The sequence below is a fragment of the Dama dama genome, chromosome 20 (assembly GCF_033118175.1).
Source record: "Dama dama isolate Ldn47 chromosome 20, ASM3311817v1, whole genome shotgun sequence".
Lineage (NCBI taxonomy): Eukaryota > Metazoa > Chordata > Mammalia > Artiodactyla > Cervidae > Dama > Dama dama.
In genome coordinates, this window is record NC_083700.1 from 9,341,092 (window position 1) to 9,363,073 (window position 21,982).

Sequence of the window (21,982 nt, forward strand, 5' to 3'; positions counted from 1 at the left end):
GAAAATTAATACAAGTCCCAGCTGGCTTCCTTTTAGGTCCTGTCAATAGGGGATTCTAGAAGGATGTTTCTTAAGGTAGAATGGGGGAGAAGGGATTTTTTTTTCATCCTTCCATCAGCTTTATCCCAGAAGGGACAGTTTGCTTTAGGTTCTAGCTTTTTTCAGCACACCCAAAACCCAGTTCTGTGGGCCCCTTGAAGATACTGGCATTATCCAGGTAGTGTCTCCTCCTCAGAAGTGTATACATGGGGCAGCTACACTAAGTTCCTAGGTTCTGATAATCCCAAGTCTCTTCCCTTTGATACGCTAAATCCTGTTTAATTCTCAGATAGGTTAATCTCTTACAGAGTATTACATATAATTCAAAATTGATATTTCTGAATTATAAAATTTTCATTCATTATATGACTCTGCCATAACTCTGAAATTCTATTTTGGCAAGAAATTTATGTATGCTCGGCCATACCAGAAGTAGAATGTAGTCCCTGGAATTTTTTAACAAATAAAAGTAGCCCAATAACCCCCCTAATTTTGACTATTACCAAACCATAAAATAATATGGATCCATTTAAAGTTTTTATCAATGAAATACATCATTACCTGTACAGAATTGATTGTTGACATCCCAAATGCCTGTCTCCCAAGGCATCAAATCCAAGTCAAAATCAAGATTATCAAAATTACTTTCCTGTAGATTTCAAATCAGCAAAAGAATATCAGATTAAAATATATACATCCAGAAACCAAACTAACAGAAACAACTTGCCAAAAATAACTGCTATTATCCAAATTAGTAAAAATAATTTTCTAAGTTAATCAATTCATCTTGAGAATATATCTTAGATGCCTTAGAGATAAACCAATTTAGTTACTTAAAGCACAGCAGTAACAACTAGGAAGGAGGTAATGGAGGCAACATCTATCTGAAAGAGTTAGTTGGTCTCATTCTTTTCAATGAAAAGAGACTATTACAAGAGTCACAAAATATTAACACAAAGCATGTGTTCTGTCATAAAGGAGATCCAGTATAATAAGTTTTCCCACTGTCACTAAGGAAAAAAAGTCAAAGCAAATGCCTATTTATAAAATCATCTCTATATGCAATGGAAAGAATACAGATGTATCCAAAAGACATTCAGGAATCATAAAGAGACTAACTGAAACTTCAAATATACCAAATATTAAAATGGTTATGGGGGAAGGAAGAGATCCATAGGAGGATGGGCAATTTTATCTTTTTTACTGGTCTATAGTTTTCAAATTTCTAAATTTTTTTTAATCCTAGAAGATAAAACCAAGTTTCTCAAATAGGGGTCAATAAACCTTTTAGAGGGGCTCTTAGTTTCTTTTCATTTAGGTGACAATTTTTTTAATGTAAATGTAAGTGTATTCTGGGTTATAACCATTTCCTACCATATACATTAATAAAGAACTACCACATGATTTCAGAACCCTCATATCACGTAAGACAGTATCACTACTATTTTAAATGTCTGAAGTCACAGAGATAAGAACAGAAGGAAACTTAATATATAAACAGTACAACAAGTCAAAAGGTAGTCAGTATTAACTTAATGTGACAAATAATAAAACAGTAACAAAAAAGAAAGTAGCCCTCAGGCAAAAAGGAAAGATTAATCTAATAATTATTAACAATCACTGGTAATAATTTCTAGAATATTATTCTTTCAAATGTCTATTATTTGGTTTATTCTTTATTGAAAATGTAACAGAAGAAGGGAAACTTTTCTTATCATACTGCCCTAAACTGAGAAAATATTAGTGCAAGTTAAGAGAATACGTGAAAGTGCACACAGAAAAAAGAAAAAACTACTTAAATTATAAAACAAACAACTTTTAAATCAATCTCCTTTGCTTTTTTCCTCATATTTGAATCTATACATAGATTCACACTTTCACAATGAAAAACCTTTAAACTTTCGTAGTCCAAGTAAATTGAGCAATATTTGCCTGATTACTAGCAATCCTTTGTAACATGCTCAATAGTGTCATGACCTACTTCAGGGATGCTTCATACTCAATCTTCAGCCAAAAAAGTCAAATACCTTTTACAGCATAAGAATTTTATCTGGCTGGAAATTTCACAGGCCCATTTTATTGTAAAGCAAAACATGCTGCTGCTGCTGCTAAGTCGCTTCAGTCGTGTCCGACTCTGTGCGACCCCATAGACGGCAGCCCACCAGGCTCCCCCGTCCCTGGGATTCTCCAGGCAAGAGCACTGGAGTGGGTTGCCATCTCCTTCTCCAATGCATGAAAGTGAAAAGTGAAAGTGAACTCACTCAGTCGTGTCCGACTCTTCGAGACCCCATGGACTGCAGCCCACCAGGCTCCTCCGTTCATGGGATTTTCCAGGCAAACATGCTGATACTATATTATATACTCTGCTTCTTCAACTTCTCAAGGGAAACTGTACTGCCATGTAGAAGAATGATAGTTGTAAAACTATAAAGGGCCCTCTAAGATGATTTAATCCAATCTTTTATTTTATACCAGAAAAACTAAGGAACTGAAAGAGTGAATGACTTCTTTGAGGTAACAGAATGTTAGTTATAAAATCAGAACCATATTTCCATGAATCTTTCAAATATAATATATTGTTTCTTGAAGACTAGGCTCTGGAGGTTATGAAAAAAACATCAGCCGCTTAAACAACCAGTCAATATTAAAAACCAACTTAATTATAGACATTATAAAGCATCTCATAGAGTAAATGAAACCATTAAAATCTCATGCATTTGGAGAAGGAGTTAGCAACCCACTCCAGCATGGGCTTCCCTCGTAGCAGGAGACCCAGGTTCGATTCCTGGGTCGGGGAGATCCCCTGGCGAAGGAAATGGCGACTCACTCTGCTATTCTTGCCTGGAGAATCCCATGGACAGAGGAGCCTGGTAGGCTACAGTCCATGGGGCTGGAAGAGTCGGACACAACTTAGCAACTAAACACCCTCCCCACCCCCAGTATTCTTGCCTGGGAAATCTTATGGACAGAGGAGCCTGAGCAGGCTACAGTCCATGGGGTCGCAAAGAGTTGAACACAACTTACCAACAAATACTAACACTTCCACACTTAGGATGGGTTTTCTAGCTCCAAGTCACCCTTTGAGGAACTGCCTCATTTTGTACTACTTTGTGTAAACATAAAGACTATTGTTTAAGACAACAACAACAAAAAAACTCATGAATTGATTAAAAAAAAAAATCATGTGTTCCACTCTCTTGATTCATGGTAAAACAGCTGTTAAATTATTCTTTGAGAAATGTCAAACTCACCTAGCAAGCTTTACTTTTAATAACAGCTTAAAAAATAAGTGATAAATATTCAACCTGATTGATGTGCATATAAAATCACTCTGTTCACTTGAACTACTTCCCAAGTCAAACACCACCTCATCCGATAAAGAAGAAAACAAAATAAGAGTTCAGGACAAACAGCTTCACATATAATAACCCAGAAAAGGAAAAAAGAAAAAAAAAATCTAAGCTACTTTTGAGGACTCAAAGTGTTATAACAACTTTTATGCATACTTCTAACTACTCAAAAGCAAAAAGTAAGGACATTTCTCAGTTTCAGAGCTTTCAACACTAAGGATACGTAACTTTAAAAACGGAAGTTGGTAAGTTCTCTTTTTTTAAAAAAAAAGTTTTATAATTTATTACTTTTTTGGGTGGGGGTGCTGTGCTGGATCTTCGTTGCTTTTCTCTAGTTGTGGCGAGAGGGAGATATTCTCTAGTTGAAGTATGCAGACTTCTCACTGCAGTGGCTTCTCCTGTTTCAGAGCATGCGCTCTAGTGCCCACAGGCTCAACAGTTGTGGCATGTGGGGTCAATAGTTGCAGCTCCTGAGCCCTAGAGCACAGGCTCAATAGATGTGGTGCTTAGGCTTAGCTGCTCCATGGCATGTGGGATCTTCCCAGACCAGGGATCAAACCCGTGTCTTCTGCATTGGCAGGCAGATTCTTTACCACTGAGCCACCTGGGATGCCCGGTAAGTTCTCTCAACTAATCCATGACTCACATATATCCCTTAACATCACACTGTTTCCCTTTACAGCAAAATATGTGGAAAAACCAAGAGGTAGGAGTTAAGTAACTTCTCCAAGGTGGGGCCAAAGGCAGACTTAGAATACATGTCCTCTACATACCAAGACCAAAGCAATTTCTATAATCGTACATTCACTGACAACAAAATGGCAACCAACTTTCATTTTTAACCCTAAAAGTTATTTAAACTTAAATAACCAGCCTAAAGGTGTTATTCTGAAATCTACTTGCAATAGTTAAAGATTAAATATCACATTATTCAGTATTTCTCCCCTAATAAATACTTACATAAGTTTCATTTGCTGCATCCAATTGCAGGTCATCAGTGTCTGTGAAATAGCCAAGTTCAGCAAACAGGGCAGAATCTTGAAACAAAAGAAAACAATAGTTATTTCCTGTTAATTCAGCGTTTTGACTAGAGAATAAGTGCTGTGTCCTTATGCCAACTCTACTAGAGTTTCTCATCAGACTTTCTAGCAGTGTGAATAACAACCGGTGCAAAGCTGATTTCTAACCTATGTATTATTTTCCACATACTTTTTATCTTGTGAACTAAACCATTATACTAAGGATTAAAAAATGTCCTGCCATGTCATGTTGGACTAGTTGATAGTGACTTTCTGGAACATTAACAACACAAATTCTGAGGCTTCATCTGGACTCAGCACAGAAAAGGTGACACAGCTGATCAGCAGTGATGACAGGACATGAATATGACAGCACATGTATCAGGTATTTACCATCCATGCCTTAAAATTAAAAGTACAACCCATTTTCTATCCAAACAATAAAGAACTTATCTAAATCACTGAATTTATTTCAGCAAATCTAACAATGTTCCAATTTCCTAATGAGACTGCATTACAAACCAAGAAACATGAACACAGAAGGTCAAGATGCTGATAAGGCCACACAAGGCTGATTACTGTACAATCTGTAAAGTATCTGTTTTCTCTAACATCTTAAGAACTTCAAGTACTTTGAAGAGTTTGCAGTCTAAGCTGGCCTCTGTACTCCCTACCACGGTGCCACTGAAATTTGCTCTGGTGATTTCCCACTTCACATATATAGGAATTGCACCACCAGTCTATCCTTGACTCAGCCAATGGTAGAAACATTTCACCAACCTAAAACAAAATAGTACATAGCAAAATATGTTGTGTGCAGTGATAATGAAAGGCTATTCATATAACTCTCAGAAAAGGACTACCTTAACTCAGCTGTCGAGCAAAACAAAACAAAAAACCCATATAAGCAGATAACTGTGACTGTGTCCCTTATACACAGGCTAAAACTCCTTGAAAGACTTTATCTGCTGCCTCTCATTTCTCTCCTCCCTTTCCTTCTTGAACCTATTCCAACCAAGCTCCCCTCCCACACACACATGCATACACATCAGTTATTAATGTCACCAATGGCCTCTCCTTTGCTAAATTGAATAGTAAATTCATGGTCCTCATCTTACTCTCAACAGCTTGGAAACAGTTGATCCTTTCATATTAATTGAAGCATTTTCCTCACTTGGTTTCAAATTATCATTCTCACCTGGTTTTCTTCCCGCCTCACTGGTTGGTCCTATCTTGCTGGTTCTTCCTCATCTTCTTAATATGACATTGTCCCTGGGCTTAGTGAAAACTTTTCTCTGTTCTACTCCCTTTGTGATTTCAGCTGAGCTCATGGCTTTAAATAGCATGGACATGCCAAGGATTCCTAAATAAACACTTCCAATCTACACCTCAAGATGTATAAACAAAGTACTCGCCATCTCCTCTTGGATACCTAAAAGGCACCTCAAACTTAACACAGCCAAAACTGAGCTTCAGATCATCCTTCATCAAACCTCCTATGGCTTTGTCTTTATCTCAGTTAATGACAATCCAATTACCCCAGCAGCTCAGGTCAAAAACCTTAAGAGTCATTGTTTATTTCTCTTCCTCATTCTCTGTATTCAATCTACCAGTAAATCCTGTCAGCTCTGTCTTCAAAATATGTATTAGTAATCTGGCTTCTTACATTTCTTTTCCATCCTTCCTACTCCTTCCATCTTTCCTTTCTTCCCCTGCTCTTCTGAACAGAGAGATGTCAGCAGAGCAAGGAGGGTGGTGGGGTTTTTTGCGTCATCATCTGTGAAAATGTGCCTGACACCCAAGGAAATAGGATGATGCCAGAGAGGGGGCTGCCTAGCGGAGGTGTCGGCATGCCTCAGCTGCCAAGAAAATGGGGCAGTGGGAGGAGGCACAGAGCAGTAGATGTAAAAAACAGCCCAAGTGGTTAAGAGAGAATACCAAAAAAATGTGCTATTTGATAAAGCAAATGATTAAATATATTTAAAATAATTGGAGCTAGGTTCCTCACTGTTTGAAAAAGGACTTACAAACGTGAAAAGGGAAGAGAATAAAAGAATCCTAGGATGTTGGACTGGTATTAGAAGCATTAATATGGGCACATTTTTTAAAATACTCACACACAGAAAGAATTACAGATGTTTGTATAAGTGTGTACACACACACACACATATATATACATGTATTTCTTAGCTCTGTCTGCTAACAGGTCCAAGAAGCGATGACATCCCATCAGTATTTAAAAATCCTGTTTCCAGATCTTGGATACTAAATATGATCCTCTCCTAAATAGATGTCCACCAAAGGAATACTTAGAGTAATAGCTGATTCCAGGGTTTAGACAGGGGCATGCAAAAGAGGCCTGGGAAAATCTTGTTGTACCAGAAAATAAGGAAATTCTCGGAGAATGATGAGAACATGTCAAAAGAACAAAGAAGCTGATATGCACGGACTCTTTTTTTGTGTCTTTTTATTTTCTCCTATTTACAATTCTTTCATTTAACAAATAAACCCCTACTGGTCAATTCTGGGAAAATCTGAGCCTCAAAATAAAGCCAGATTACAACCCATTAAGTCAAATAGCAATTAGTGAGCCCACAATGAAATAAAAAGAGAAAGCTCTTTCTTACAGTATCAGTTCAGTTCAGTTCAGTCACTCAGTCATGTCTGACTCTTTGCGACCCCATGGACCACAGCACGCCAGGCTTCCCTGTCCATCACCAACTCCCAGAGCTTACTCAAACTCATATCCATCAAGTCAGTGATGCCAACCAACCATCTCATCCTCTGTCATTCCCTTCTTCTCCTGCCTTCAATCTTTCCCAGCATCAGGGTCTTTTCCAATGAGTCAGTTTTTCGCATCACGTGGCCAAAGTACTGGAGTTTCAGCTTCAGCATCAGTCCTTCCAATGAACACCCAGGGCTGATCTCCTTTAGGATGGACTGGTTGGATCTCCTTGCAGCCCAAGGGACTCTCAAGAGTCTTCTCCAACACCACAGTTCAAAAGCATCAATTCTTCAGCACTCAGCTTTCTTTATAGTCCAACTCTCACATCTATACATGACTACTGGAAAAACCACGGCTTTGACTAGACAGACCTTTGTCGGCAAAGTAATGTCTCTGCTTTTTAGTATGCTGTCTAGGTTATTCATAGCTTTTCTTCCAAGGAGCAAACGTCTTTTAATTTCATGGCTGCAGTCACCACCTGCAGTGATTTTGAAGCCCCCAAAAATAAAGTCTCTCACTGTTTCCCCATCTATTTGCCATGAAGTGACTGGACCAGATGCCATGATCTTAGCTTTCTGAATGTTGAGTTTTAAGCCAGCTTTTGTACTCTCCTCTTTCACTTTCATCAAGAGGCTCTTCAGTTCCTCTTTGCTTTCTGCCAGAAGGGTGGTGTCATCTGCATATCTGAGGTTATTGATATTTCTCCCAGCAATCCTGATTCCAGCTTGTGCTTCATCCAGCCCAGCATTTTGCATGATGCACTCTGCATATAAGTCAAACAAGCAGGGTGACAATATACAGCCTTGACGTACTCCTTTCCCGATTTGGAACCAGTCTATTGTTCCATGTCCAGTTCTAACAGTTGCTTCTTGACCTGCATACAGATTTCTCAGGAGGCAGGTCAGGTGATCTGGTATTCTCATCTCTTCAAGAATTTTCCACAGTTTGTTTTGATCCACACAAAAGCTTTGACATAGTCAATAAAGCAAAAGTAGATGTTTTTCTGGAACTCTTTTATGTTTTTGATGATCTGGCACATGTTGGCAATTTGATCTCTGGTCCCTCTGCCTTTTCTAAACCCAGCTTGAACATCTGGAAGTTCATGGTTCTTACAGTATAATGTCAATTAATTAATGTAGACATAATGTCTAGAGATAATCACCCTTTGGCATTAGAGTGGTAATTGATATAGACTGGCGTTATCAATGGAGGCCAGGGCTAGTGTGTGAAGGCTTAATAAGGAATAGGATATTGGTGGCATGTCCAACTATCTCTCCCCAAATACTATTCAAATGTAAAAGGAGAAATAGTGACACTACGGTGTAGAAATCTGGCAGATACTAACGTGACCATGTGATCATAGTGAACATCACCTTGGGACAGGTCAACGTGGTGTGCCTCCAAATGCAATGCACTGAGAACAGAGCATCATGTCCCCGGCATTCCTGCCACATTCCTGCCACGGACTCAAGGCCTGATTCTGGGCATGAGGAAAGACAGACCCAGGTCTAGAGTCACCTTACACAACAAAAGATACGCACTCTAACACTGTCAAGGATACAGAAACACGGAAAGACTAAGGAATCGTTCCAGGAGACATGACAAGTAAAAGTAATGTGGGTTTGTAGGTAGGATCCCAGACTGGAAAGGGAACAGGAACATTACTAAGACATATGGCAACATTTGAATGGTATCTGTGAACTGGAGGGTAATGCTGTACCCTCGTTCATTTCCTGACTGGAAGGAGTATATGGTAGTTGTTGATATAGGAGAGTATCCTTGTTTGGGGGAGGAGAGGGTAAACACAGCAGTATCTAAGGGTAATGATCTAAACACAGTTTTCTGTCTTCTTCTCTCTCTAAAGAAAGAAATGGGGCCAATACAGCAAAATTGAACAATTAGGGAATATGTGTAAAAGGCATGCAACAATTCTTTGTACAGTTCTTATAACTTTTCTGTAGGTTTGAAACTACTGAAAAATTTAAACTTGAATAAAAAATATACATGGGTATATACACATGCATATGCATATGTGTACAGATCCATAATCCAACCACTTCCATTTCCTCCATTCTCCCATCATAAATCACTTGGATTGCTGCTGCTGCTGCTGCTAAGTCACTTCAGTCGTGTCTGACTCTGTGCAACCCCATAGACGGCAGCCCACCAGGCTCCCCTGTCCCTGGGATTCTCCAGGCAAGAACACTGGAGTGAGTTGCTATTTCCTTCTCCAATGCATGAAAGTGAAAAGTGAAAGTGAAGTCACTCAGTGGTGTCCGACTCTTAGTGACCCCATGGACTGCAGCCTACCAGGCTCCTCCGTCCATGGGATTTTCCAGGCAAGAGTACTGGAGTGGGGTGCCATTGCCTTCTCCATGGATTGCTGCAGTAGCCTCCAAATAGTCTCCCTGCTTCTGCCCTTGACCTTCCTTCAGTCTATTTTCAACATAGCATCTAAAGTGAGCCCATGAAAACAGGATGTTACTGGAAATCAGGATTTCCACAGGAGTAAAACAGAAATAAAAGTATATAATATAAGAAGAAAAAAACTTTCAATACTATATAATGCAAGAAAAAAACTTGCAAAAGTATATAATGCGAGAAAGAACTCTGTGTCTGTGCTACTGTCCTTGAACTGTGAGTATTAGTACAAATTCATGCTTTCTAAAAATAGGTATTTCCTTTTTCTTAGGAAATACACAGTGAAGTGTTTGGGAGTTTCGTATTATTTGCAACCTGCTTTCAGATGATGAAAGAAGAAGGACGTGTTCGTAATACTGAGAGAGAAAGCAAGTATGGCAGGATGTTAACAGTTGATAAATCTAGATAAGGGAAATATAGGTTATCACAATACTGATCTTTTAACTTTTCTGTGGTTTGCTAATACTTTAAAAAACTGATAGTGGGTTGATAAGTACACTTGTATATCTACAGAATACCTTAGAAGGATCCATAAGGAGGTGGTGGTATTGGTTACCTATGAAGTATCTCTGAAATTTACTGCCAACTTCTATGTTTTCTTCACCAATCCCACACTACTATTTAGATTACTACTATTTACTAGTAGTAAACTATGGTAGCTATTCGGTCTCATTTGCTCAGCAAACTTTCCCACCTGACAGCCACTTTGACCACTTATTTATTCCTTTACTTCTTATAAGATGAGAAATGGCCACTGGAAATCAGTGGTGACCTTAGAAAGAGCTGTTTTAGCAAAGCGGTAGAACCTGACTGGAGTGGGTTCAAGAGACAATGGAAAAAGAGAAACTGGAGTCAGTGAACATGGACATTTTTTAACAAAGAATTCTGCTGTAAAACAAAAAAGAGAAATGTAGTGGCAGTTAGAAGGGAAGTAACATTTGAAGCGGGTTTGGGGTTTTTCTTTTTTTTTTCACTCTAGATAGGAGAAGCAATTACATGCAGGGAGGGAAATGATGATTCAAGGAACAGAAGGAAGAAGAGTTTGAGCAATATTCTCGAATAAAGGAGGAGGACTCTTAAACACACATGGAAGTGATCGGCTCTCTCATTCCCACCAACAGAAGAGAAGGCAAATATGCTGGTATGCGGGTGGGCAAATAAGGTAGTAGGAGACTGGGGCAATTTTCTTCTGATTCAAAGGATTCAGGATGAGGTGCTGGAGGTTTGAAGAGAGAAGAAACTTTACAAAAACAACCGTCAGAGTGAGAGGACCAGGGACATATGATCAGCTGAGCAATACTTAATCAAAGGTCTACTGCAGGTTAGAATCATAAATTTAGTGACACCAGTCAGCATGGTTGAATTTTCTTTTTTTCAGGCACTTTCAGCTATTTGAGGGCATTCATGGAGTAGGCAGAGTTAGATTTAACCAAGGCTGAGGTTGATCAAAGAGAGAATTACAAAGCAGGAGAGAGACAAAGAATATTGAGAGTATGAGGCAATGGTTAGAGACTGTCCATGTACTGTAAACTGGATAAGGGGAAAGTGATAGCATAAAGGGGATGAGGGACAAGGAAAAGATGACAGAATCTCAGCAGGGCTGAAGGTGCCACTGGATCACTAAATAGAGTGAGCCGGTAAGACAAAAGGTGATGGTCAGAGAGGGATGTTTGAAACTGAGATTATGTTATTAGTAATGACTAGATTGAGGCTTATGACCGGGAAAGCAAATGGTTAAGACAGGGCGGAAGGTGGAGAGGAGACCCAGGAAATGAGAGGTCAAGGTATTTGAAGGATCTTCTCTGAGACGGATTCCCTGGTGGCTCAGGTGGTAAAGCCTGCAATGCGGGAGACCCAGGTTCAATCCCCTGGAGAAGGAAATGGCAACCCACTCCAGTACTCTTGCCTGGACAATCCCATGGACAGACGAGTCTGGCAGGTTACAGTCCACAGGGTCACAAAGAGTCAGACATGACTGAACAACTTCACTTTTTTTTTTTCTTTCTTTCTTTCTCTGAGAATACTGAAATCAGCGAAGAATCTTGATGGAAGGAGTGTTGAAGTAAGTGACAATAAGAACTAAATTTTTTCAAAAAGTGAGGGAGAGTGAACCAGAAATCAGAAGATGACTATAACAGGGACAAGTAGAGGACAGCATGTGAGACAATGTGAAACTTAAGCCTGGATGTGGATTTTTTTTAGGGAAGACGAACAGTGAATGATCAAAAAGCAGCAATGAAGAACAAGAAAGACAGTTAACCCACTTTCAGGGACCCTAATGGTGGAAAGGTTTTGAGAATGAAAACAGCTACCATTCAGTAGGACTTCAGGGGGAAAATGTGATCAGGGGTGTCAGGTATTGGTCAACACAGGAAGGCAAAGAGAACTTTCACAGAAGACACTGAAGTTATCAAAGAAACCACAGTGGCAGAACAAAGCTTCTGATCTTGGTACATATATCTTACATGTGGTCAAAAAAAAAAAAAAGTGGCTGTTGCGCAAATGTAAGAAAAAGGAGGAGGGAGTAAGGGAGGGAGGAAGGAAAGAGAAGAGGAAAGATATACAAATGACAAACACAATTTATGAAAAGATGCTCCAAATCACACGTTATCGGGGAACTACAAACTAAAATAATGAGATACCACTACACATCTATTAGAATAGCTAAAATCTGAAACGCTGGCAACAACCAAGTGTCGGCAAGGATCGGAGCAACAGGAATATCCATTCCCTACTGGCAGGAATGCAAGATGGCATTAACGACTGTGGAAGACAGGTTGAAAAGTTTCTTACAAAACTGGACATACTCTTAACTGTGTGATCTAGTAATCATGCTCCTTGGTATTTATCCAAATGATATGAAAATGTATGTCCACATAAAAAGCTGTGCATGGGAGCTGCCCGGCCTGGTGGTTACTTTCATAGCCATGGCCTGGGTTCAATCCCTAGTGAGGGAACTGAGGTCCCACAAGCTCCATGGCACAGCAAAAAAAAAAAAAAAAAAAGCTGCACATGGACATTTACAGCAGCTTTATATATAATTGCCAACATTTGAAAGAAACCAAACTGTTTTTCAGCAGGTAAATGGATAAACAAACTGTGTGCCTTTAGCCAAATCGTGTCCCCCCAAAATCTAGAAGCTGAAGCCCCCAGTCTGACTGCATCCAGAGGTAGGATGGTATTTAGGAGGTAATCAAGCTTACATGGGGTTACAAGTGTGGGGCCCTAATCTGCTAGAACTGTGGCCTCATAAAACTAAGAGCTAGATCTATCTACCTACCTACCTACCTCCCTCCTTCCCTCCTTCCTTCCCCTTCCACCCCTCTGCCTTGTGAGGACACAGCAAAAAGATCGCTGGCTGTAAGTCAGGAAGAGAGGTCTCACCAGAACCTGACCATGCTGTCACCTGAAGTTGGACTTCCGGCCTCCACAACTGTCAGAAAATAAATTTCTATTGTTTAAGCTACCTAGGTATTTTGTTACGGGAGCTCAAAAGATACTGCGGTACATCCATATAATGGAATACTATTCAGTGCTGAAAAGAAATGAGCTATCAGGCCACTAAAAGACAGAGGGATCTTAAATGCATTTTGCTAAATGAAGAAGTCAATTTGAGAATGCTACATACTATATCATTCCAGTAATATGACATTGTGAAAAAGGCAAAACTAGGAGACAGTGGAAACATCAGTGGTTGTTCAGAGGGCTTCGGAGGAAGGAGGCAGAGACAAATAAGTGGTGCACAGGGAATTTTTTAGGGCAGCATAACTACTTCATATGATACTATAATGGTAGATACTGACATTATGCATTTGTCAAAACCCACAGAATGAACATGGAGAAAGCAAGGGAGTTTCAGAAAAACAGCCGCTTCATTGACTATGCGAAAGCCTTTGACTGTGTGGATCACAACTGTGGAAAATTCTTAAGGAGATAGGAATACCAGACCACCTAACCTGTCTCCTGAGAAATCTGTATATAGGTCAAGAAGCAACAGTTATAACTGGACATGGAACAACCAACTAGTTCAAAATTGGGAAAGGAGTGTAAGGCTGTATATTGTCATTCTACTTATTTAACTTCTATGCAGAGTACATCATGGGAAATGCCAGGCTGGATGAATCACAAGTTGGAATCAAGATTCCCAGGAAAAATATCAACAACCTGAGATATGCAGATGATACCTATGGCAGAAAGTGAAGGAGAACTGAAGAGCCTCTTGATGAGGATGAAAGAGGAGAATGAAAAAGCTGGCTTGAAACTCAACATTAAAAAAACTAAGATCATGGCCTCCGATCCCACCACTTCATGGCAAACAGAAGGGCATAAAGAGGAAGCAATGATAGATTTCCTTTTCTTGGGCTCCAAAATCACTACAGATGGCGACTACAGCCATGAAAGTAAGAGATGCTGTTTCTTGGAAGGAAACCTGTAACAACCAAGACAATATATTAAAAAGCAGAGACATCACTTTGCCAACAAAAATCCATATAGTCAAAGCTATGGTTTTTCCAGCAGTCACATATGGATGTGTGAGGTGGATCATAAAGAAGGCTAAGCACCAAAAAAATTGGTGATTTTGAATTATGGTGCTGGAGAAGACTCTTGAGAGTCCCTTGGACTGCAAGGAGATCAAACCAGTCAATCCTAAAGGAAATGAACCCTGAATATTCATTGCAAGGGCTGTCGCTGAAGCTGAAACTCCAATATTTTGGCCACCTGATGTGAAAAGCCAACTCACCGGAAAAGACCCTGATGCCTGGAAAGACTGAAGGCAAAAGGAGAAGCGGGTAGCAGAGCATGAGATAGTTAGATAGCATCACTGACTCAATGCACATGAATCTGAGCAAACTCACAGACAGTGCAGTCCATGGCATTGCAGAGAGTTGGATATGACTTAGAGACTGAAAAACAATAAAAAAAAAAACACAGAATGAACAGAGTGAATCTTATTATAAACTATGGACTTTAGTTAATGATAATGTATCAATACTGGCCCATGAACTGTAACAAATTTATTCCATCAATGCAAGATGCTACCAATAAGGGAAACTTGGGGGTGGGGACACTCTGTACTAACCCCTCAATTATTCTGTAAGTCTAAAACTATACTAAAAATAAGCTCTATCAAGTATTTAAAAATAATTACACTGAAACAGAATTTCAGCATCCATAAATAAAGCTGATCTGGAACAGGGCCATGCTGTTCATACTGTCCATGGCGGCTTTCATCCTACTGCTGGCAGAACTGAGCAGCTGGGACAGAGACACATGACCACAGAAGCCCAGAATATTCACTATCTGGATCTTTACAGAAAACATTCACAGGGCCTCTCTAAATTTCCTTACCCAACATAAAAGGAATATGCACATCTTGTCAAAGGCTGTTCTGAGTAAGCCATTTTTAATTATTCAAAGTTGTTAGAATCACAAGTTCTAATTACATGATCTGATTTTAAAATTATAACTGGCCAGCTTGTAATATAGAAAAAAAATCAAATCAGTGAAGTACCTGAACACCCCAAATGGCAACTCCCAGAAAAAGAACCCACATTCTACTGAGAAATGCTGGCAGAAAGTAACCTTTCATTCCAGCGCCTGCAAAACCTATCCTACTTACTGAACACCTGAGGAATCAGAAGTAAAATGTTCTATTAGGAGAAGATTTAACAGTGTCAAAAGAGAAGCCTGGAAAACCATGGGAAATGGGCATATTCAGGAAGGGGCAGGGCAAGATACCCGAGCTGAGTCAGTGAACCGACTACAAAGAACTGAATGATCTGTTAAAGAACATTAAGAGTAGGAGTCAACAGATAAGATTAGTCAAGAAAATGCAGCCTGAGTATCAGAAGACATAATAATGCTATCAGGAAGTATCCCACAGTTATAGTTTAAGAAACATCATGAACATATAACAGTTGACTAGCTGAGAAAACAGATCCTAACTACCCAATATACTAGACTCATTAATAACTGGGGGTATCTTGATAAGAATCAAATCTGTAGAAATAATTTAGGAAAGCAATATAAAATAGTGACTAAATTAACAGGCTTTGGAGGCAGACAAACGTGATTCTTATCCTGCTTCTGACACTCACTAGCTATAAGACTTTGAGCATTCATTTTCTCTCAGCTTCAGTTTCCTTATCTGTGCATCTAAGAGCTTAGCAGAGCACCTCACACAAAATGTTTAATAAATGACAACTGTTCCTATTGTAATAGGAATATATTTTCCAAAGCCAAGTATGTTTTACCAAGCCAAATACAGTAGGCTTATACTGTATAAGAATATACTAGGCTTATACTACTTACACCACAAGTACACTCTTATAAGAGACAGTCTAGTTTTTCCAACACCTCAGAAAATCTACCCAAGGATTGAAATAAATCTCTAACAGTATATAATTTAACAGAAGTTCTGCCCTTGGAAAATCAAATGAGAACTTCAGTTCAACAAAGAGAACTGAAATTACACTCTTGCTACTGACAATGATGGTCCAATGAAAAGATGAAGGTTAGTCTGTGTTCCCCCAAAATTTTAAAGGTGATGAATAGTGTAGGTTTGTTAAAGGACTCATTCAGGGAAGTATGCGACCCCAAATTCACACTGAAGCTCAAGAACAGTGTAAGTACTACTCTGTTAAGGTAAGAATATTACTATTCTTATAAGGTAAGGACAAGTTTTCTCTAAACACTGATGATAAAGCTTCTCTACTCTTATTTCGACTACATTCCATTCCTACTCTTCCTGCCACAAAGCCAAAGAAAATATCCGTAACAAGCAAATTCAGAATTGTATCCGGAGAGCAATCAGGATTACACCCGTTTATAAGCGTTAGGTGTAGATGAACAGCAAACTGAGGTCAGGTGCTAGGGTGCTTTGCTTCTCTCCCAATATGGACATCAGCCTCGATCAATAGTGGAAGCTCAGAAAAGGATTCCCCTTCTCTCAGACACACCAAACGTGTACACACACGCACAAACATTCCACGGCAAGCATCGCCCACATCGCACACTCTGAGAAACAACCTTGCAGCCTTTTCGGGGGTCACGGCCACCCTGCCCTAAGCTTCCTAATGACGTCGTACTCGCCGCACCAAATCATCACCTGGTACTTTCCCAGAGGAAACAGCCAAACGCGACAGTAATTCCAATCAGGCAATATTTTACACTCACTGTCGCCAGGACAGACACCGACAGGTATACTCTACCAGGACCACGGACGGAAGCGACGAGTGACCCTCGCTTCCCCGACAGGATTCGTCCACACCTGTCACCGAGAGGGCGCGGAAGTAGGAGGAAGGAACCTGGAGCCACCCCTGGCACAGTCTCAGAGCCCACTCACCCCAGTCTTCATCCGGCCGGTGAGGGAGTCCCGGACTAAAAGGTGACTCCATGGTGCCGGCAGCGCCGGCCGGCTCCCCCGAAACACACGCTCCCCTGCTCAGTAACTCGGTGACTAGTCCTAGGACGGCGGCGGCGGGCGGACAAAATACCCCGGAACGCTGACGCGACGGTGGCCGAGCGGAGACAAACTGCTGCTGCCGCACGAGGGACGTCAGAGCCTGAGCTAGTTTTAAACAAATCACTGAGCAAGTATTTTTCCCTTTTGGAGTTTTCGGCACTTTCTCTTCTGCTGTTTTAAGAGAAAAAGAAAGACACAAACACTACATCGCTTAAATAATATATATTGATAATATTTTGAAAAATGAGGAAAAAAACCATTCTGAACATCGCCCCTTGAATTTCATTCCACGGTGGAGATATGTCAAAACAAAATTTAGAGACTAAGAAAGTAAATCTGGTTTAATTTTAATAACTTAACTATGAATGTAAAAATTCTCCATATACACAAATGTGTGGAAGAAAAATACACTACTACTTTTCCACATTCGTTAGAGCTTCCTCTCTACTGGCACAGTATCTGAGATAAGCAAATATACTACGAATCGTACTTCTAGAAAGCCTACTTTTATTTAAGCAAATTTAAACGAAATAAATATAAAAGATGAACTTTCCAAAAATAAAAATCAGCTCACCGCCTTAAACATACATTTCCAAAGCATAGCACCTAGTCGAGCGAGTCCTAGAGACCTTACCCTAAGACCTGTAATAATGTAAATTCCGAGTCTTTTTACTACTAAAACTTATGGATCGATTTTGTTTTAAAAAAGCCACATACATCACAAACTCTAACTGAAAACTTGAGCTGACTTTGATGAAAGTTTCAAGCCCGCTACTGAATAAATTTCTTTTTAAAGCATTTCAGTGGTCGAATATTTAATAAAAACCTCCACCTAAGAACACGTAAATTCGATGCGTGAAACAAATGCTCGGGGCTGGTGCACTGGGATGACCCTGAGGAATGGGATGGGGAGGGAGGTGGGAGAGAGGGTCAGCATGGGGAACACGTGTTCACCCATGGCTGATTCTTGTCGATGTATGGCAAAAACCACCACAAGAAAGGAAAAAACACGTATACCTTTAGGACCAAGTGGAATCTTTCCCTCGGTTACTAAACAAAACATCGCTTTCCAGAATCCTCAAAACTCCTCGTGGCTGGATGATTACAACGGATTACACAATCCGGAACACACAGAATCGCCCTGGGAAGCAAACCCGGGAAAAAAACAGAGAATTATCTTACATTAAAGGTGATTCTTTCTGTCATCAGCTAACTAATCATTTTTCATATCAGGTGAAATTTATAAGATTTTTTTCTCACCCAACTGCAAATTCAAAAATTGCCACAAAAACTAAAATAAAACCACCAAGAATCTTCTATATATACCACATACCTTAGTCTTTTTTTTTTTTTTTTTTAAGAAAATCGCCGTGACTTCACTCCAGAAAATTTTCGGTTTTTAATTTAAATTTTTTTAGTTTTTTATTCAAGTGGAGATAATAATAATACAAAACTGTGTGTGCTTACTGCCAAGAATAAACAAACATAAACAATTTCCATTTTCACTTCAGATTTTTCATAAGAAATTAAACATTGCAGATTAAGTTGAGATATGTTGTTTTCCTCTGCTTCTTTCCCCTTCATCCACACAGACAACTTCTATTACGAATTTTATGGTAACCATTAAAGTCCATTTTTATCATGTTTAAATATGTTTAATATGTTTAATATCATGTTTAAATATGTTTAAATACATACATTTAGTGTTTTGGGGTATTTTAATTTACATAAACGTTTAGCACTAGTCTTCTCCAAATCACTTTTCTCATTCAACATTATTTTTTGATATGTTTTAACTGTTATATAGCATTTCCATAAATTTTTTCATTTCCCTAGTGATGGACATTGGATGGTTTCAACATTTTACTGTTACATAAAATATATCCTTGTATGGGTATCCTTGTGCATATATGCAAGAATGTCCTTTAAGGTACTTGCTGGCTCATGAAGTAGGAGTACTATTTGCCAAATAATATCAGTTTACACTCTCATTAGCAGTGATAAATTCTCACCAACGCTAGATGTAATCAGACTTTTATTTTTTGCCTGTGAAGGGTGTGACTATAATTTACATTTCCCTGACAATTAAAGAGGTGGTACATCTTCTCATATTCATTAAACTTTATTTCTTCTGTGAATTGCCCATTCATATCTTTCATAAAATTTCCTACTGGATTTTCTTTCTCTCAGTGATGTGTACATTTAACCCGTATGTATGTAGCAAATACTTTCTCTGAGGTTGACATTTGTCTTTGTTTATGGGATTTTTGTCCTTTGGGTTTTAATTTCAATGTAGTCAGATTTATCAATCTTTTGTTAATGATCTCTGCTATTTGTATATTGCATAAGAAATCCATCCCTCTCCTGAGGGAATTTTTCTTTCCATATTTTTATAGTTTCATTTTACACATCCTTTTTAAAAAAAAAAATTCAGTTATTACTGACATATAGTACCACTATTGACTTTTATACAGCAATTTTGTATTAAAAAACCTTACTAACCTTACTGAATTGTGTGCAGTCAAATGCTCAACCCGGAGCTATAAACTCCTTACTGTAAATCCTCTAGGATTTTCTGTGTAGAATGACTTCTTGTATGTAAACATTAACATTTTATTTTTATTTTAACATTTTAAAATCTATTTTTTATTTATCATCATTTTAGATGAAGTGAAAGTCACTCAGTCGTGTCCAATTCTTTGCAACCCCATGGACTATACAGTTCATGGATTCTCCAGGCCAGAATACTGGAGTGAGTAGCCTTTCCCTTCTCCAGGGGATCTTCCCAACCCAGGGCTCAAACCCAGGTCTCCTGCACTGCAGGCAGATTCTTTACATCTGAGCCACAGGGGAAGCATACCATTTTAAAATTAACCTTTAATATGGAAATTTTCAAGCAAACAAAAGAATCTGGGGAATTCTTAAGTCTTCATTTGGGGGAACTCCTGGCAGTACAGTGGTTAGGACTCTGCATTTTCACCACCAAGCACTTTTCACTCTTTTGGGTTCAGACCCTGGTTGGGGAGCTAAGATTCCACTGTGCAGGGCCAAAAGAAAACAAAAACTTCATTTGTTCCTGTAAATTTTTTCACTTGGTGAGTCTCCTGATTGTAATATCTAGAGGTTTGATAGGTTTGGGGTTTTGTTTTTTCATTTGTTTCTGCAAAATCTTTTCTTTGGAGACTTTTTTTTAAAGAAACATCAATGTTCATTAAGAAATATGCTGTTTGTAGATCTTTTTAAGTCATACCTGTTGAATGTTATCAAATAACATAATACATTTGCTTTCAACTTAGACACCTTGGCAGAGAAATAAAATTTCAAAGAATTTTATGTTTAGATCCATACCTAGGACTCTACTCTGGCATCTGGTAGTATCTCTTCTCACAGGTTAAGAATCCATGATGCCCAAGTGATGTGCCCAGCAGGGACATATACCCCCCTCCAGATACACTTCTAACACAAATAGCTCCACGCCTTGCTCAGGCCTCTGACCTCCTGAAGAACTATGACAATAGTGTATGCCAGGAGTGTAGACAGCTTAGAAATGTGAGGTCAGGAGTCCAAATAATACATATGGACAGGGTCCCTGTGGACAAATCCAGGGGTAGGGAGAGGGGCAATCTGTGGGTAGAAGCCAATTCTCATTGCATTGCCATATTTTGTCACAAAACTCCAGTCAGAGAATTCTAAACTCATATGTCTTCCAGGTCATTATGAAGATGTATTTGTCAAGATAAGAGATTAAAACATTTTAATAGCTTAGTAGCTTTAAGTTCTAAATATTAAGACAAATAGAACGTAAACTTCAATTTTGTACTGTCTGAATCCTGCTAATGTTGGTAGAATGCCTGACTAGTGAATGTGCAGCTTAGTTAAAAACTGCATTTCATCAGTACTATATTTTAGTCTGATTGATATTTTCAGTGTATCTTTAAAACAAATATCACCCTGAACAGTGAACTCAAACAATAGAGGTTAAAAGCTCAGATTTTGGAGTAAGTCAAATCTTACTTCTAATCTAGGTTCACTAGATAGCTATGCTGAGGAAGTGACAATCTTTCTGAGCTTCAATTTTGCCTGTAAAATAGGAATAGGGTCTATTTCAGAGCTGTTTTGAGGATTAAATATACATTAAGTGTTTAGGATAGTGACTGGCACAAAAGTACTCAATTAATTGCAGCTATTTTAAGAGAAACTGTTGACTGCTAGTAGGTAGGCCCTGTATAAAGTTCTTTGTCAGCACTGTATCACAAAAATCCTCGGAAAAACTCAGATGTGGATCCTATCATTATTTCCATTTTAGGTAAAAATGAATTAAAGCCAATGCAAACGACCTTTCAAACAACCCTGTCAGGAGAGCAGAGAATATATTAATCTCATTTCATGAAGACAAAAAATGACTCCATTCTCAAAAGACCTGCTCACTTCCAACAAGATGGTGATCAGTGGAGCCAGATTAGAGCCACTCTCTAATAATTCTACTTCAGTACTGTTTTCACTGTACCACACTGCCTCTGAAATAAGGTTAACACTGCTGTTTTCAACAAATGTATAAATCCAAATGTTTTACACTGGTATTCCTAAATATTGAAAAGATTTTTTTGAGAACAAAGGCATAATGGATTTTCTATCCATCCCTACCCCCTGCCAAAAAAGAAAAAAACAAAACACTTCAAGACTATAAATCTAAAAATCTTGCTTAGAGGATGTTTCACAAAATTTCAAAATTTACATAAATAGTCATGTATCCCAATTCCTCACTGGCAAACATTAATTATCACTCAAAGATACTATTTTGTCAATTCCCCTGGCAACAGTGTAAATTACAAGGCAGAGGTTTTATCTAGTTTGTTCAATGTATCACCAAATTGCACACAACAGGTGCTTAGTAACTATTTACTTAATTGACAATTATAAATTAAAGTAAAATCTATGTAATTTTCTGTGTCAGATGCCAGTG

The 21,982-nt window shown here is 38.8% G+C and overlaps 1 protein-coding gene across 3 annotated transcripts in view; it reads right to left on the reverse strand.

The window, feature by feature from the left end:
- ATF6 (activating transcription factor 6) overlaps positions 1 to 17,635 on the reverse strand; it is a 255,115-nt gene extending 237,480 nt beyond the window's left edge. Inside the window, exons 1-4 of one of the 3 annotated variants that reach the window (XM_061120257.1) lie at positions 17,608 to 17,635; positions 16,900 to 17,190; positions 4,350 to 4,426; positions 601 to 688 (exon numbers count right to left, since the gene is read on the reverse strand). In XM_061120257.1, the coding sequence (XP_060976240.1) occupies positions 601 to 688; positions 4,350 to 4,426; positions 16,900 to 17,190; positions 17,608 to 17,620 (469 nt within the window). In that variant the 5' untranslated portion in view covers positions 17,621 to 17,635. Of the gene's footprint in view, positions 1 to 600; positions 689 to 2,300; positions 2,434 to 4,349; positions 4,427 to 14,410; positions 14,442 to 16,899; positions 17,191 to 17,607 lie in introns of those variants that run through there. The other 2 variants (XM_061120258.1, XM_061120259.1) reach the window with 2 other exon arrangements.
- Positions 17,636 to 21,982: the final 4,347 nt, after the last annotated feature.